The following is a 19218-nucleotide window of genomic DNA, read 5'->3' on the forward strand; positions in this document are numbered from 1 at the left end:
AGGTGCATCAAAGCTGGGACCGAGAGGCTGAAAAACAGCTTCTATCTCAAGGCCATCAGACTGTTAAACAGCCATCCCTTGCACAGAGGCTGCTGCTGACATGCACAGACTTGAAATCACTAGTCACTTTAATAATGTTTACATATCTTCCATTACTTATCTCGTATGCATATACTGTATTCTATACTATCTACTGTATCTTAGTCTATGCCGCTCTGACATTGCTCATCCATGTATTTATATATTCGTAATTCCATTCCTTTACTTAGATTTGTGGGTATTAGGTATGTGTTGTGAAATTGTTAGATATTACTTTTTAGATATTGCTGCACTGTCGGAACTAGAAGCACAAGCATGTCAATACACCCGCAATAACATCTACTAGACATGTGTATGTGACCAATAACATTTGATTTGATTTGATCATTAAACAAGTCAATCATCTCAATCATCTCACTCAACAGGTCAGGTATCTGTAGATGCTCGTCAGACATGCATCAGTAATAATTAGCATAAGTACTTCCCACACTGCCAACACTGCTGAGTAGCGACTTCCCCCTCTCTCCACCCAGATCAGTGCACTGTCTTTCCAAGCACATATAGCAAGTTGGCACGTTTTCAAGATTCTCATCTCTGTCGTTTATAACTAGTTTCTCGAAACGAAACACATAGAGAAGCATCCGCATTGCATGCAGTAAATCTTATCTATGCATTGTTAAGATAAAGATAATTACTTAATGGGAATGGATAGACCTGAATGATAAAGAAGATAGTTAATATTAACCCTGAAGGGGAGTTGTTTACTGTTAGGCTTGAGAAGCAGTATTTAGTAGTATTAGTAGTATTTATCAGTATTAGTAGTATCCCCAATTAGCTGCTGCAGAGGCTAATCTACCTGGTGTCCAAACAGGAATCAAAACAGAACAAAAAAAATACATAATGTACATAGCACTACTTTTACAATGGAGTCATTTAGCAGACGAAGGTGTGATGCTTCCTTGAAGGAAATGCATTCCTTTACAGCAAGACAAAGTTGGCTGTTTCTGGTGCACATAAACATTTAGAATGTATTTGAATTAATAGATAAATACAACTGCGGTTGGGACTGCGGTTGAAAATTAGCCGGCTGGCTAAAACCGGCACTTTTACTGAAACGTTGATTAATGTGCACTGTCCCTGTAAAAATAAAATAAACTCTAAACTCTAAACAACGGTTAAAATCAGGATATGAACTAATAGGCTAAAACAAGGAATCTCCAATTCCTCTCAAAGTTTTTTGAAAAAGCTGTTGCGCAACAACTCACTGCCTTCCTGAAGACAACCAATGTATACGAAATGCTTCAGTCTGGGTTTAGACCCCATCATAGCACTGAGACTGCACTTGTGAAGGTGGTAAATGACCTTTTAATGGCGTCAGACTGAGGCTCTGCATCTGTCCTCGTGCTCCTAGACCTTAGTGCTGCTTTTGATACCATCGATCACCACATTCTTTTGGAGAGATTGGAAACACATATTGGTCTACACGGACAAGTTCTGGCCTGGTTTAGATCTTATCTGTCGGAAAGATATCAGTTTGTTTCTGTGAATGGTTTGTCCTCCGACAAATCAACTGTAAATTTCGGTGTTCCTCAAGGTTCCGTTTCAGGACCACTATTGTTTTCACTATATATTTTACCTCTTGGGGATGTGTTTCAAAAACATAATGTTAACTTTCACTGCTATGCGGATGACACACAGCTGTACATTTCAATGAAACATGGTGAAGCCCCACAATTACCCTCGCTAGAAGCCTGTGTTTCAGACATAAGGAAGTGGATGGCTGCAAACGTTCTACTTTTAAACTAGGACAAAACAGAGATGCTTGTTCTAGGTCCCAAGAAACAAAGAGATCTTCTGTTGAATCTGAAAATTAATCTTGATGGTTGTACAGTTGTCTCAAATAAAACTGTGAAGGACCTCGGCGTTACTCTGGACCCTGATCTCTCTTTTGATGAACATATCAAGACTGTTTCAAGGACAGCTTTTTTCCATTGATGTAACATTGCAAAAATCAGAAATGTTCTGTCCAAAAATGATGCAGAAAAATGCATCCATGCTTTTGTTAGGTTAGACTACTGCAATGCTCTACTTTCCGGCTACCCGGATAAAGCACTAAATACACTTCAGTTAGTGCTAAATACGGCTGCTAGAATCCAGACTAGAACCAAAAAATGGTATCATATTACTCCAGTGCTAGCCTCCCTACACTGGCTTCCTGTTAAGGCAAGGGCTGATTTCAAGGTTTTACTGCTAACCTACAAAGCATTACATGGGCTTGCTCCTACCTATCTTTCTGATTTGGTCCTGCCGTACATACCTACACGTACGCTACAGTCACAAGACGCAGGCCTCCTAATTGTCCCTAGAATTTCTAAGCAAACAGCTGGAGGCAGGACTTTCTCCTATAGAGCTCTATTTTTATGGAATGGTCTGCCTACCCATGTGAGAGACGCAGACTCGGTCTCAACCTTTAAGTCTTAATTGAAGACTCATCTCTTCAGTAGGTCCTATGATTGGGTGTAGTCTGGCCCAGGAGTGTGAAGGTGAACGCAAAGGCACTGGAGCAACGAACCGCCCTTGCTGTCTCTGCCTGGCCGGTTCCCCTCTCTCCACTGGGATTCTCTGCATCTAACCCTATTACAGGGGCTGAGTCACTGGCTTACTGGTGCTCTTCCATGCCGTCCCTAGGAGGGGTGCGTCACTTGAGTGGGTTGAGTCGCTGACGTGGTCTTCCTGTCTGGGTTGGTGCCCCCCCTTGGTTTGTGCCGTGGCGGAGATCTTTGTGGGCTATACTCAACCTTGTCTCAGGATGGTAAGTTGGTGGTTGAAGATATCCCTCTAGTGGTGTGGGGACTGTGCTTTGCCAAAGTGGGTGGGGTTATATCCTGCCTGTTTGGCCCTGTCCGGGGGTATCATCGGATGGGGCCACAGTGTCTCCTGACCCCTCCTGTCTCAGCCTCCAGTATTTATACTGCAGTAGTTTATGTGTCGGTGGGCTAGGGTCAGTCTTTTATATCTGGAGTATTTCTCCTGCCTTATCCAGTGTCCTGTGTGAATTTAAGTATGCTCTCTCTCTTTCTCTCTTTCTCTCTTTCTTTCTTTCTTTCTTTCTCTCTCTCAGAGGACCTGAGCCCTAGCACCATGCCTCAGGACTACCTGGCATGATGACTCCTTGATGTCCCCAGTCCACCTGGCCGTGCTGCTGCTCCAGTTTCAACTGTTCTGCCTGCGGCTATCGAACCCTGACCTGTTCACTGTGATTACTATTATTTGACCATGCTGGTCATTTATGAACATTTGAACATCTTGGCCATGTTCTGTTATAATCACCACCCAGCACAGCCAGAAGAGGACTGGCCACCCCTCATAGCCTGGTTCCTCTCTAGGTTTCTTCCTAGGTTTTGGCCTTTCTAGGGAGTTTTTCCTAGCCACCGTGCTTCTACACCTGCATTGCTTGCTGTTTGGGGTTTTAGGCTGGGTTTCTGTACAGTACTTTGATATATCAGCTGATGTAAGAAGGGCTATATAAATACATTTGATTTGATTTTGATTGAAAAAGTTTTAAATAAATTACAAATAATAAAATCTAGCCAACATACTCGCCTTCCACTCCCAGCTGCCTCTCTCCCCGAAACACATATCCACCTGTATTCAATCAACTGACATTCGTGGGAGGGGCTTACCATACACTTACCATGGGCTCCCGAGTGGCGCAGTGGTCTAAGGCACGGCATCTCATTGCAAGAGAGATCACTACAGTACCTGGTTTGAATCCAGGCTGTATCACATCTGGCCGTGATTGGGAGTCCCATAGGGCGGTGCACAATTGGCCCAGCGTCGTCCAGGTTTGGCCGGGGTAGGCAGTCATTGTAATTAAGAATTTATTCTGACTTGCCAAGTTAAATAAAATGTTAAAAAAATAAAATAATAAAAAATAAAAAAAATACACAATTAGCCAATTCTAAACAAAAGTTCCTTTTACACACGTTCTGCTGCTGGTGAAGTGGTGGAAAAACATGTTGACTATGGCAGGATATGAAATATTACTGAAAAACATGTTAACTATGGCGGGATATGAAATATTACTGAAAAAAACAAAGCTGCAAAATAATAATAAAAATAATAGTAACAATAATAATTATAACAACAATAATAATAACAATAATAAAAAAGACAACAATAATAATAACACTAATAACACTAATAATAACAATAATAATAACAATAACAACAATAATAATAACAACAATAAATACAAATATGTGTAATAATAGCACACTTTTCAAAACCTTTCAAAAAGCTCTCATAAAAACCTTAAGCCAATGTCACAGACAAAAGTATTGAAATTCATGTTATATAAAATAAACTACAGAATAAAGTTGGCTGTTATTGCATTTAAAAGGCAATTAAAACTGAAAGTGTACTTTTTATTGAATAGAAACCTCCACTGAGTTCTGAAAGAGGCCTATTCATAGTAGCCCACTCACTGTGGCCGTCAGTCGGAGCAATAGTTAGAGAATGCCGATGGGTTTGGAAGCTCTAGAGCCAGCCGCCATTCATTTCCATGGCAACTCCCCCTGTCAAAGCAGTAAAACCTGGAGGGTACCAAAAAAATAGGGAGAGAAAAAAAAGATAGAACGAGAAAAAGAGAGAAAAAAGGACCCATGTGGTTAGTCACTAGCTCTGGAAGTAGTTTTGAGCCTAACAGTAAGTACCATAGTGTGGAACTTCAGAGAAGAGGAATGACATGGATCTTTACCACTGGAATGCTGAATGATTATTGGTCAAATGATGTCTTATTTCCAGGGTGTTTTAGCAGTGTAATTTTGTGGCTTGCCACACAGTGATATTTGTTTGTGTTGTTGACATGTAGGCTAGTCTTAACTAAAGGGAGTGAGGGGCTGAGCTGTGGGAATGAAAACTGTAGCAACTGTGACCTCATGACAATTGACAACAGAGCAGTGAAATATGGTGAGTTAATATATATCAATATTATTTATAATGATGAGTGACTTTATGGATGAAATATGGTGAGTTAATATATATCAATATTATTTATAATGATGAGTGACTTTATGGATGAAATATGGTGAGTTAATATATATATAAATATTATTTATAATGATGAGTGACTTTATGGATGAAATATGGTGAGTTAATATATATATAAATATTATTTATAATGATGAGTGACTTTATGGATGAAATATGGTGAGTTAATATATATATAAATATTATTTATAATGATGAGTGACTTTATGGATGAAATATGGTGAGTTAATATATATATAAATATCATTTATAATGATGAGTGACTTTATGGATGAAATATGGTGAGTTAATATATATATCATTTATAATGATGAGTGACTATGGATGAAATATGGATTATGATTTTCGAGAACAACTGTGTCGAGAGAGCTACAGGTATCAAAAAACGTAAAAAAATGTTGAGAAAAGGAACACAGATTATTATATATTTTTTTAAATAAGGTATGTGGTAAACATTTTGGGGAGATTTGATTGTTCCTGTTTAATGTATTATGTTTTATTATAACAGAGTGGCTTTGATTTTACTAACTTACTGCTATTGACATTACTTTAATTTAGTTACCTAAAGTACAACTATCTTATTTCCTAACTAACTTCTCTTGTGTGTGTGTGTGTGTGTGTGTGTGTGTGCGTGCGTGCGTGTGTGTGTGTTTCAGAGTGGGGGCTACGACGTGGACCTGTTTGTGGACAGTCCAGACTATGACCTGCTCTGCACCATCTGTAGAGCTGTCCTGAGGTGTCCTGTCAGAGTGGCCTGTAACCATGTCTTCTGCAAGACCTGCATCCTACAGTGGCTCAGGAGGTACAGTACACTGGATCATGTCCTCAGTTTAGGAGACACTGTAGATAGAAGGAATATTGTAACCATAACTGGTTATTCATTAGAAAAGACAGTTGCTGTATTATTATGAAAGGTATGAAGCAACATCCCACTGGACACGCACTGGTTGAATCAATGTTGTTTCCAAGTCATTTCAATTAAATGGAACCAACGAGGAATTGATGTCTGTGCCCAGTGGGATGTGTTTCTAGGACACAAGATTCTGATTTTGGTACATTTTCACAGTGCTGAAAGATGATTACAATCTAGTTTCTTCAGGTTTCTACTGTAGAAATTATCATTTTAAAGTGTAAAATGAATGTTATTGATTCAACTCAGCTCTCTTCTCTAGACAGGAGACATGTCCCTGCTGTAGGAACACTATCAGTCCCAGCTTTATGTTCGTCATGTACAAATTGAGTAAAACTATCAGCCATCTCAGGATTAAGGTGAGTTATCACAGCCTGATGTTGCTAAGTGTTTCTATTACAAAGTAATGGAGTTCATTTTTCTCTGTAAGCAATGTGTGAGGGCCACATAGTGGGAAGGAAATTGGATGTTTCAAACATAGAGGAACTTTCTCTGTCTCATATGTCATCATGCCTCTCATATTGAATAAATTATTTCTTCATAAATCATTCAAACAAACTTTGGCAATCTTTGACTTTCCCACACTCTTCCACTTCTTCTCCTCTCTTCTCTTCACTCCTCTTCTCTCTCTTCTCCCCTCTAATCTCTCTCCTTCCCTCTCCGCTCATCTCTGCTCTACCCCTCTCACTCTCCCCTGTAGTGTAACAACGAGGGATGCTCGGCCACTTTCCCTCTGTCTGAGGAGTTCCTCCATAGTTCCTCTTGCCAGTTCCAGAGGGTCCCATGCCCCCACCAGGGCTGTGGTTCCTTGGTGCCCCGCTCAGCCCTGGAGGTCCACTCACAGCACTGCCAACACTGGAGCCAGCTCTGCCCCATGGGCTGTGGTACTCTGCTCACACAGGCCACCCAGCCCCAGCACAACTGCTTCAGGTGGGTGGGTGTTAAAACACTGGGAGTGGGTGGATGTTAAAACACTGGGAGTGGGTGGATGTTAAAACACGGAGTGGGTGGGTGTTAAAACACTGGGAGTGGGTGGATATTAAAACACTGGGAGTGGGTGGATGTTAAAACACTGGGAGTGGGTGGATGTTAAAACACTGAGAGTGGGTGGATATTAAAACACTGGGAGTGGGTGGATGTTAAAACACTGGGAATGGGTGGATATTAAAACACTGGGAGTGGGTGGATGTTGACCCCCATTGTAAAAGAACCAACTTTGTCATAATTTTTTGTTATACAAAAATAACAAAACATGTTGAAAAGCTGCAATGTTGTTCAATGTACATGTAACCAGGTCAAAAATCGCCATGCTCCCACATAGGGGAATAGCCCCTATGGCTTCAGGCTGTGGTGTAGGAGAGTGGGAATTGCTGGGGTCTGGTGTCCTAGTAGGGTACATGTAGCTATGTGTGAGGAAAACATTTCATTACAGGTACGACATTTAAGTTGTTTAGTACAGTCCGTTTGTAAGTCCACTCACTACTTTATAGTCTGTTTGTGTAGTTGGTCTTGGCTAGCTTAATGTTCTGGTTGGTAGCTAGCTAGCACTGTCATGAAAAGGGGCATGAGGGAAGCCCTGAAGTTTTTCTAGGTAGTGAGAAAGCTCTGGAGCAGGTAATGTTGAACAGTTATCCATGTTGTACTTTAGACATGTTGTACTTTCTTAAATGTAGTTTTGTAATTGCCTAAAACAAGCAGACAACAAGAAAATAGTGTTTGAAAAAGGTCACGTTTTTAAATGTGAGCCAATGGGGTAACCTAGGTAACCACAGGTTGTCTTCCCCCAAAGTGGAAGCACGATATTTTATCTAATACCGATTGGGAGTATATACAAATTCTCTAAGTAAAGCTTGGTATGAATGCATGAATCCCCTATGATGATAATGATGGTTACCCCAGGCAGCTGAGGCAGCATGTGGAGGCCCAGAGGCAGAGCCACAGAGCCATCGCTAGCGCCCTCCGAAGAAAGATGGGGAGAATGCAGACCGCCATGACACACGTCAGGAGGCAGGTGGGGCTCATCTGTGAGAGCCTAGAGGTCATGGGAGAGGGGGAGGGAGAAGGGGAGGGGGAGGAGGGTGGAGAGGTGTATGAGGGATATGGAGAGGGGGAGGGGGAGACTACAGGGGAAAGTAACACAAGCAGCAGTAGCAGCAGCTCTTGAGATGGGTACAGGTTTTTATTTTTATTACAAATGTTTAATTAAGTTTTATATGACATAATGGTTTTTAATTTAAAATCTGTTTATGCAGAAATGTGAAAATGAAAGCGGTTTTGGATTTGAATGATTTTAATTAAACTGTTAATTTCATTTTGGTGTATTTTGTAAAGACTGCAAATGCATTCTCATGGATTGTTTTCTTTTCAGAATGTTTTTAGTAGGTTGATTATTGTATTTTGGCAAAACCAAATCTCAAATGATTAAAAACATGACAAAAACACTTCCTCATGTCATGTCATTCAATGATTGTTTTCATTTTCATGTATTAAATATGGACTGTCTGCTCAAAAGGACATTGAACTGTTTTCATTTTCATGTATTAAATATGGACTGTCTGCTCAAAAGGACATTGAACTGTAAACAATTAAAACAGCAAGGAAACTCACACCTCATTACTGTTCCTCACATGTAAACATTGACCAAAGGTATCACTTAAAGTTGGTTGAAGTTCTGTAATATAGAGTATCCCACTACATTTGGTGACACATCCACTTGTAGTGCTATGAGAACTTCAAGGGTGTCATAGCGTCATTGGGCCACAGGGAGGCACTAGTCCAACTCTGTAGTAGTATTGTCCTGGGAGATCCTCTCAATCGACTCCATGGAGGAGTGGTCTGATGACTGGGACGGACACTGCTGGGGCTGCTGGGCCGCTGGAGGGCCGTCCATCCCAGAATGCATCAGAGGCAGGTAGATGTCATCCATGTTGGGCAGCACAAACACTTTCTGGAATGGAGGGAAGATAGGTTCATTGTTTTATTTGGGATAGATTGTCTTACTTTGGATTTGTGGGGAAGGTGATGGAGGGAGGAAGGGAGGGGGAGGGAGATGAGGGGGAGAAAAAAAGAGGAAGAGATAGATGAAAAAGACAAGGGAGGGCGAGAGGTGAGAGACACAAGGGTAGACAAGGTGAGGGAGGGAGGGGAGTGAGAGTGAGAGAGGATAGAGAAGTCTAACCTGGAACTCATCCTGCAGCTTCTTCTCAATCCACTCAGTCACGTGACAGAAGGTGACCTCCCTCTCCCCCAACTTGGGTCTGACACGCAGGTCCAGCTTGGGAGGTACACAGAAACTGTACCTGGAATACACACACACACACACACCAATAAATACATAGAGACAGTAATCATTTGGCCGGCCTTTTACTCTAATTGACAACAAAACACTTGTCTTTCATGCTGAAGATGCAAGTACATAAATTAATAAATAGAGTGAAGCTGAGTGGATACGGACTAGAGGTTGTTTCAGGGCAGCGCCATAGAGTATATCTGAGTGTGGGCCAAACCATATTCTATCAGTAGGGGGAGGAGGGATATTAAGTGTGGGCCATACCATATTGTACTAATAGGGGGAGGCGGGATATTGAGTGTGGGCTGTACTATATTCTATCAGTAAGGGGAGGAGGGATATTGAGTGTGGGCCATACCATATTCTATGATTAGGGGGAGGAGGGATATTGAATGTGGGGCCATACCCATAGAGGATGATAGAGGCCTCTAGTGGCCAAAAGGTCATATTAGCATGGGCAGAGCCATTGAAGGCTTTCACGATTTTAATGTAGTCAACTGAGTGGGACTTCCAACTTCATTGGCTTATCCCTCCTGGTGACCCTGTTGGAGTCATGTCCAACCGGGTCATCAACAGGGATCAGCCAATCGTGAAGAAGAAAATTGACTACCTCAAAATTGAGATAGCCTCAATGGCGCTGCCTATGCTGTCACAGACACTATAATGGCACAGATACAAAGACCAGTCCTCTATCTATCTCTAAGGCCGTACCATATTTCATCAGTAGGGGGAGGAGGGATGTTGAGTGTGGGACGTACCATACTCTATCAGTAGGGGGAGGAGGGATGTTGACAGCCAGCGTTCCAGAAAGCTCCTGAACCTCCACTGCCAGCAGCAGGGGCGTGTTGGACATCTCCTCAATCTTCTTTTTGATGAACTCATTCTCTGTTGCCTTCTGGAAGTACTTAGACTTTGCAATTTTGTCGACAAATCTCAAAATCCGCCTGCCTGTCTTCCCGCCACCAGCAGAAACCCTGCAGAGGGGAGGAGAGGAGGAGAGAGAAAGAGAGAGGGATAATGTTTATGCAGTCTCCGCTAACATAGGAACATTGACTTTAAATATCAATCGGGCTATAACAAGGACCTTCAGCGCTACAGATTGAACCGAGCCCTTAGTGTGCAATACAGCAGAAGGTCACAGTCAGGTCAGTCAGGAAAAACATATTCTACATGACCGACTATATTTGGTGTGTAAGAGAATGGAACATCCATTACCCTTCAGGACCAGGTAGAGTCCCCTTTTCTCCCACAATGCCTTGGGGCTCTGAGAGCAATACTTCCTCCTCGTCAGAAGAGCCGGCGCTGGAGGACTCCTCATCACTGTCAGCCAGAACACTGAGGACGGGTCTGTACTTGGACACAACAACACAGCTTAGAAATCTCACTGAGACTAAACTTAAGCCTTAACCCTGACCCTAGCTTCATGTCCACATTTCGCATTTCACATCCTGGTTCAACCATAACCCTAGCCTCAACCACAGAAAAGGGTTAGCTGATTGGGTGTGTCAAAAATAAATAGATAGGGGTGTCGAAAGAACGTAGGCGTATCGAAAGCACACATGTAATTCGTGTGACTATCTGTCAGTTCTTGCACGTGAGTGCAGAGATTAGTGGAAACATGAATGTGTAGGAATGCACATCGAAATGAACTTGAGGAAGTTTGGGAAACTCAGAATGATGGTGTTGTAAAATCACTCAGGCTTTAGAAAAACACTGCATGTATCTTAACATTTTACATGTATCAAATTTCATTGCAGTTGTGCAGGCTACTGTGCGCAATGTCATTATCAAACTTGTCGATGTCCCATTTCTAAAACACCGGTAAGTTTGCTCAAGGGCAGACCAATGGGTGGCATGCCCAGCTGAAAGTTTGCTGACATGCCGATGATGACCAATTTATGAATCGAGCCAAAATAGCCTACAGCCTATGCTGATAGACGTCTGATACTAGCACGTTATAATATCAGGAGATTCAAATGAGGTTACCCTGGTGGCAGATCATGTCTCGTCACGATTGCTTTCATAAAAGTTTCAGTTGTGTATGTCAAAATGATTATGCGACTGAACAATACTATGCATGACACATAGAAAACTGGTAATAATTGTACATGTTTGCTTTCATAAAAGTTTGAGTTGTGTGTGTGTGTTTAAAACTGCTTTAGCATCTTCCATGCACTTCCTGAAAGCGACTGAACAAAATAGGCTTGTCTGAGTGGTGTTACCTGGCAACAATCCTGTCCAATCAAAAGAGACCATCCAATACCAGTGTACTTTCGCCACGCCCATTTATTTTGACACACACACCCACTTATTTCAAAACGCCCACTACTCCGAGAGCAGTCCGGCACACAGTTACCTATACTTGGAACCACAACCCTAACCATAAACTTAGATTTATGTCCACATTCCGGTTCAACTCTTACCCTTAACCACAACCCTAACCTTCAACCACAGAGACCAGACACACATATCCTACAACTACTTGAACTGGGACTCAGACACAATGACTTCACATTCAATTATAAACACTACCTACAAACTCATGGGACAGCAATGGGCAAGAAGTTTGCCCAGCTTACGCCAATATATACATGGCGGACTGGTAGACAACGGCATTGGCCAAATGCCAATTGCTGCCCCTGTTCTATAAAGGTTATCTGGGACGATATCTTCGGAGGGTGGCAACACAACCTACAAGACTTCACTACATTTATACTTTTAGGGGAATTGTCAAATCCCAACTCTTCCGTTTTCACACATTTTGCACACAACATACAGACGACCTAAATTACTTCTATGCTCGCTTCGAGGCAAGCCATGCTGAAGTCTGCATGAGAGCATCAGCTGTTACGGACGACTGTGTGATCACGCTCTCCGTAGCCGATGTAAGACCTTTAAACAGGTCAACATTCACAAGGCCACAGGGCCAGACTGATTACCAGGACGTGTACTCTGAGCATGTGTTGACCAACTGGTAAGTGTCTTCACTGACATTTTCAACCGGTCCCCGACTGAGTCTGTAATACCAACATGTTTCAAGCAGACCACCACATCCCTGTGCCTAAGAACACGAAGGCAACCTGCCTAAATGACTACAGACCAGTAGCACTCACATCTGTAGCCATGAAGTGCTTTGAAAGGCTGGTCATGGCTCACATCAACACCATTATCCCAGAAACCCTAGACCCACTCCAATTTGCATACCACCCAACAGATCCACAGATGATGCAATCTCTATTGCACTCCACACTGCCCTTTACCACCTGGACAAAAGGAACACCTATGTGAGAATGCTATTCATTGACTACAGCTCAGTGTTCAACACCATAGTAACCTCAAAGCTCATCACTAAGCTAAGGATCCTGGGACTAAACACCTCCCTCTGCAACTGGATCCTGGACTTCCTGATGGTCCGCCCCCAGGTGGTGAGGGTAGATAGCAACACATCTGCCAAGCTGATCATCAACACTGGGACCCCTCAGGTGTGCGTGCTCAGTCCCCTCCTGTACTCCCTGGTCACTCACGACTGCATGGCCAGGCACGACTCCAACGCCATCATTAAGTTTGCAGACGACACAACAGTGGTAGGCCTGATCACCAACAATGACGAGACAGCCTATAGTGAGGAGGCCAGAGACCTGGCCGGGTAATGCCAGAATAACAACCTCTCCCTCAACGTAACCAAGACTAAGGAGGTGATTGTGGACTACAGGAAAAGGAGGACCGAGCACGCCCCCATTCTCATCAACGGGGCTGTAGTGGAGCAGGTTGAGAGCTTCAAGTTCCTTGGTGTCCACATCACCAACCAACTAGAATGGTCCAAACACACCGAGACAGTCGTGAAGAGGGCAAAACAAAGCCTATTCCCCCTCAGGAAACTACAATTATTTGGCATGGGTCCTCAGATCCTCACAAGGTTCTACAGCTGCAACATCGAGAGCATCCTGACTGGTTACATCACTGCCTGGTACGGCAATTGCTTGGCCTCCGACCGCAAGGCACTACAGAGGGTAGTGTGTACGACCCAGTACATCACTGGGGCTAAGCTGCCTGCCATCCAGGACCTCTACACCAGACGGTGTCAGAGGAAGGCCCTAAAAATTGTCAAAGACCCCAGCCACCCAAGTCATAGACTGTTCTCTCTACTACCGCATGGCAAGCAGTACCGGAGTGCCAAGTCTAGGACAAAAAAGCTTCTCAACAGTTTTTACCCCCAAGCCATAAGACTCCTGAACAGATATTCAAATGTCTACTTGGACTATTTGCATTGTGCCCCCCAACTCCTCTTTTACTCTGCTGCTACTGTCTGTTTATCGTACCTCAATTGGCCTGACCAACCAGTGCCCCCGCACATTGGCTAACCGGGCTATCTGCAATGTGTCCCACCACCCACCACCCTCCAACCCCTCTTTTACGCTACTGCCTCTCTCTGTTTATCATATATGCATAGACACTTTAACCATATCTACATGTACATACTATCTCAATCAGCCCGACTAACCGGTGCCTGTATATAGCCTCGCTGCTGTTATAGCCTCGCTACTGTATATAGCCTCGTTACTGTTACTTTTCACTGTCTTTTTTACTGTTGTTTTTATTTCTTTAGTTACCTATTGTTCACCTAATAGCTTTTTTTGCACTGTTGGTGAGAGCCTGTAAGTTAGCATTTCACTGTAAGGTCTACACCTGTTGTATTCATCGCACGTGACAAATAAACTTTGATTTGATTTGTTGTAAATTACTATTGTAGCTGGAAACGGCTGATTTTTTATGGAATATCTACATAGGCATACAGAGGCCCATTATCAGCAACCATCACTCCTGTGTTCCAATGCCACGTTGTGTTAGCTAATCCAAGTTGATAATTTTAAAAGGATATTTGATCATTAGAAAACCATTTTGCAATTATGTTAGCACTTCTGAAAACTGTTGTTTTCATTAAAGAAGCAATAAAACTGGCCTTCTTTAGACTAGGTGAGTATCTGGAGCACCAGCATTTGTGGGTTCGATTACAGGCTTAAAATGGCCAGAACTGGCAGGTGTCTTCACTGAAATTTTCAACCTGTCCCCGACTGAGTCTGTAATACCAACATGTTTCAAGTAGGGCTGGGCGATATGGCCAAAATCTCATATCCCGATATAGGTCATTTCATATCCCGATAACGATACATATCACGATATAGCACATTTTCTGTAAATTCAATGAATAAATAGTTTATTTAAAATGACCACATGTAAAGGCCTATATCTTATTACATTTTGAATTATACTCAACAAATAAAAGGTACTTACTCATATTTGATTATTTCTCCTTTTATTTAGATCCTTTGTGCAAATTTTCAATTAAGCATGTAACAAAATATAAAATAATGTATAAAATTTAAAAAGGAAAATATAAAACACTTCAACTAGAGATGCAAACAAAATAAATATAGGCCTAAAATATATATATATATTTTGTAGAGGTGGAGCGATTATGATTTTTCACCGCCAATACCGATACCGATTATTGGAGGAGCAAAAAAAGCAGATACCAATTAATCGGACGATTTTTATATATACATTTGTAATAATGACAATTACAACAATACTGAATGAACACTTTAATTTTAACTTAATATAATACATAAATAAAAATCAATTTAGTCTCAAATAAATAATGAAACATGTTCAGTTTGGTTTAAATAATGCAAAAACAGTGTTGGAGAAAAAAGTAAAACTGCAATATGTGCCATGTAAAAAAGCTAACATTTAAGTTCCATGCTCAGAACATGAGAACATATGAAAGCTGGTGGTTCCTTTTAACATAAGACTTCAATATTCCCAGTTAAGAATTTTTGGTTATAGTTATTATAGGAATTATAGGACTATTTCTCTCTATACCATTTGTATTTCATATACCTTTGACTATTGGATGTTCTTATAGGCACTATAGTATTGCCAGCCTAATCTCGGGAGTTGATAGGCTTGAAGTCATAAACAGCGCTGTGCTTCAAGCATTGCGAAGAGCTTCTGGCAAACACAGGAAAGTGCTGTTTGAATGAGTGCTTTCGAGCCTGCTGCTGCCTACCACCGCTCAGGCAGACTGCTCTATCAAATCATAGACTTAATTATAATATAATAAACACACAGAAATACAAGCCTTAGGTCATTAATATGGTCAAGTCCGGAAACTATCATTTCGAAAACAAAACGTTTATTCTTCAGTGAAATACGGAACCGTTCCGTATTTTATCGAACGGGTGGCATCCATAAGTCTAAATATTGCTGTTACATTGCACAACCTTCAATGTTATGTCATAATTATGTAAAATTCTGGCAAATTAATTACGGTCTTTGTTAGGAAGAAATGGTCTTCACACAGTTCGCAACAAACCAGGCAGCCCAAACTGCTGCATATACCCTGACTCTGCTTGCACAGAATGCAAGAGAAGTGACATTTTAAGAAAGGCATTGATGTTTATAGTTAGGTACATTGGTGCAATGACAGTGCTTTTTTCGCGAATGCGCTTGTTAAATCATCAACCGTTTGGCGAAGTAGGCTGTGATTCGATGATAAATTAACAGGCACCGCATTGATCATTTGCAATGCAGGACAAGCTAGTTAAACTAGTAATATCATCAACCATGTGTAGTTAACTAGTGATTATGTTAAGATTGATCGTTTTTTAAAAGATAAGTTTAATGCTAGCTAGCAACTTACCTTGGCTCCTTGCTGCAATCACATAACAGGTGGTAAGCCTGCCACACAGTCTCCTCGTGGAGTGCAATGTAATCGGCCATAATCGGCGTCCAAGAATGACGATTACGATTGTTATGAAAACTTGAAATCGTCCCCAATTAATCGGCTATGCCAATTAATCAGTCGACCTTTAATATTTTGGGGAGGCTTGCCTGTTTTACATGTTATTTTGGCATTAATACATGTCACATATCAATTTGCAATTGGTACCTTGGGTCGAGTGTTAGCACCACCTCACGAAACCCCATTTCTTCACCGTGTAAATTGGGGCCATGTCTTTGCAGATGTAAGTTGTAATGGCAGCTGTTATCTCCTTCCATCTTCGTGATTCTTTGCCATATGGTGTGCCGCGGACAAAAGCCTCTTGCGCAGTCTCACATCTGCCACACTGATTCTCAACACAGGGGCCCCTCAGGGGTGCATGCTCAGTCCCATCCTGTACAGTGGTTCTTCATTTAAAAGTTGTGTCGTACTGCAGCACAGCTTACGGGCTGCAGCAGAATTCTATGGTACGCTATTTAAGTGTTAGCCATTGTTGCCATTAATGCTAGTTAGACCACCAGAGGGCATCTTTGAGAAGCATTTGACTGTTTTTAATATTGGCTGTACTAGAGAATAAAAAAAAGTGTAATAACATAGTATATGGGATTAATTTTAAGAAATTTTGCTTAATTAATTAGATTAATATTATGGTGTTTCTATTCCAAGAAAAACAAAAAACAAAACCCTCAGTGTTTCCATTAGAAAAATATGACGCTGTACAACGTGACCAGTCGGGAGAAGGCTAGTAAGTGACTGTGAGTGAATAGCAAAATAATCACTTTGGGTGTTCCAGTAAGCAACAATTCGTTGCCTTCATTAGTCTACTTTATTCTTAAAGAACTTCAACACAGAGAAAAGAAAGGAGCCTTAAATAATTAAACAATAAAGTGATTGAATTCAAATATATTTTACTGTTTTTAATATTGGCCATCAACCAAAAACACAGCATCTACCGTGGTCGCAATATGTTATTGAATTCAATAAATGAAAAAAAACTATTTCAAAATGCACATGTTTATTAGGCTACTGTGCAGTCAGACAAAACCAACAGGACAATGAGAATAGGCAAAAATAACACATAATTCCTCTCAAGAGAATTAACATTACAGTTACCAACTGGTAGGCTAATCACACAATTGTTCAAAATGGTAATAGAACTAATGAAGAAAGTTACTCCTCTACATACACATTTATTGTATTTACATATAACAATAGCAACAGGAATATTTTAAAAGTAAAATAAGTATTTGTTCTGACTTACATTTGGTCAAAAACACACAAATATCAAAAGAAAACAGTTTGATCTACACAATAGCCAACCTAACTAAGAAATACATTTCGTTGATTGCCATGGTGAATAAGCCAATAATAATTGGTAGGACACATAAAAGAAAACATCAAAGAGTTTACCCGGAATCTCTGAATGAAAATACTGGCAGATCAATAAAATGTCCTTGTACAGTAGTAGGTCAAATAAAATTTAGAGGATTCTAATTTAGTATCTAAGGAGCTTTTATAAAATTATAATGCAGGGTTAATAATAAATTAATATATTTGTAGGGGTTGATGCATTTTTTTGTGGGGCAAACAAGTCAAAATGAGGCTCAGTAGTGTGTGTGGCCTCCACGTGCCTGTATGACCTCCCTACAACGCCTGGGCATGCTCCTGATGAGGTGGCGGATGGTCTCCTGAGGGATCTCCTCCCAGACCTGGACTAAAGCATCCGCCAACTCCTGGACAGTCTGTGGTGCAATATGGCGTTGGTGGATGGAGCGAGACCTTATGTCCCAGATGTGCTCAATTGGATTCAGGTCTGGGGAACGGGCGGGCCAGTCCATAGCATCAATGCCTTCCTCTTGCAGGAACTGCTGACACACTCCAGCCACATGAGGTCTAGCATTGTCTTGCATTAGGAGGAACCCAGGGCCAACCGCACCAGCATATGGTCTCACAAGGTGTCTGAGGATCTCATCTCGGTACCTAATGGCAGTCAGGCTACCTCTGGCGAGCACATGGAGGGCTGTGCGGCCCCTCAAAGAAATGCCACCCCACACCACGACTGACCCACTGCCAAACCGGTCATGCTGGAGGATGTTGCAGGCAGCAGAACGTTCTCCACGGCGTCACCAGACTGTCACATGTGCTCAGTGTGAACCTGCTTTCATCTGTGAAGAGCACAGGGCGCCAGTGGCGAATTTGCCAATCTTGGTGTTCTCTGGCAAATGCCAAACGTCCTGCACAGTGTTGGGCTGTAAGCACAACCCCCACCTGTGGACGTCGGGCCCTCATACCACCCTCATGGAGTCTGTTTCTGACCGTTTGAGCAGACACATGCACATTTGTGGCCTGCTGGAGGTCATTTTGCAGGGCTCTGGCAGTGCTCCTCCTGCTCCTCCTTGCAGAAAGGCGGAGGTAGCGGTCCTGCTGCTGGGTTGTCGCCCTCCTACGGCCTCCTCCACGTCTCCTGATGTACTGGCCTGTCTCCTGGTAGCGCCTCCATGCTCTGGACACTACACTGACAGACACAGCAAACCTTCTTGCCACAGCTCGCATTGATGTGCCATCCTGGATGAGCTGCACTACCTGAGCCACTTGTGTGGGTTGTAGACTCCGTCTCATGCTACCACTAGAGTGAAAGCACCGCCAGCATTCAAAAGTGACCAAAACATCAGCCAGGAAGTATAGGAACTGAGAAGTGGTCTGTGGTTACCACCTGCAGAACCACTCCTTTATTGGGGGTGTCTTGCTAATTGCCTATAATTTCCACCTGTTGTCTATTCCATTTGCACAACAGCATGTGAAATTTATTGTCAATCAGTGTTGTTTCCTAAGTGGACAGTTTGATTTCACAGAAGTGTGATTGACTTGGAGTTACATTGTGTTGTTTAAGTGTTCCCTTTATTTTTTTGAGCAGTATATATATATATATATATATATATATATATATATATAATTTTTTTCAGAACATTAACCATGTGTGTTCTCTTGTTTTGTACTGTTCTGTAGTTTCGGCCCAATGATTCGTCTGACAAACAAAGAACTTTGCGTACTGCAGGCCCAGGCATGGATCAAAGCTGGCGAGACATTCAATGACATCATCAAGAGATTTGCTGGACCCTAGGTATTTTTGGGACCACATCGTGT

The 19218-nt window shown here is 42.0% G+C and overlaps 2 protein-coding genes across 2 annotated transcripts in view; one reads left to right on the top strand and one right to left on the bottom strand.

Moving 5' to 3' along the window:
* Positions 1 to 4666: 4666 nt before the first annotated feature.
* rnf151 (ring finger protein 151) lies at positions 4667 to 8165 on the top strand. Its single transcript, XM_029699282.1, has 6 exons — positions 4667 to 4746; positions 4913 to 5010; positions 5748 to 5893; positions 6264 to 6360; positions 6702 to 6931; positions 7901 to 8165. The coding sequence occupies exons 2-6, from the start codon at positions 5008 to 5010 to the stop codon at positions 8163 to 8165; spliced, it is 741 nt and encodes a 246-aa protein (XP_029555142.1). The 5' UTR covers positions 4667 to 4746; positions 4913 to 5007.
* Positions 8166 to 8362: 197 nt separating this feature from the next.
* LOC115153654 (testis-expressed protein 2-like) overlaps positions 8363 to 19218 on the bottom strand; it is a 61444-nt gene continuing 50588 nt past the window's right edge. Inside the window, exons 9-12 of the mRNA XM_029699283.1 lie at positions 10506 to 10637; positions 10049 to 10264; positions 9180 to 9300; positions 8363 to 8948 (exon numbers count right to left, since the gene is read on the bottom strand). Coding sequence (XP_029555143.1) covers positions 8772 to 8948; positions 9180 to 9300; positions 10049 to 10264; positions 10506 to 10637 — 646 coding nt within the window. The 3' untranslated portion in view covers positions 8363 to 8771. The remainder of the gene's footprint in view (positions 8949 to 9179; positions 9301 to 10048; positions 10265 to 10505; positions 10638 to 19218) is intronic.

Source organism: Salmo trutta, chromosome 18 (assembly GCF_901001165.1).
Source record: "Salmo trutta chromosome 18, fSalTru1.1, whole genome shotgun sequence".
In the NCBI taxonomy this organism is placed as follows: Eukaryota; Metazoa; Chordata; class Actinopteri; order Salmoniformes; family Salmonidae; genus Salmo; species Salmo trutta.

Coding starts and splice junctions, on each gene's coding strand:
- rnf151 (XM_029699282.1), top strand. Junction 6,361..6,701: donor TCAGCCATCTCAGGATTAAG/GTGAGTTATCAC, acceptor TCTCCCCTGTAG/TGTAACAACGAGGGATGCTC. Junction 6,932..7,900: donor CCCCAGCACAACTGCTTCAG/GTGGGTGGGTGT, acceptor TGGTTACCCCAG/GCAGCTGAGGCAGCATGTGG.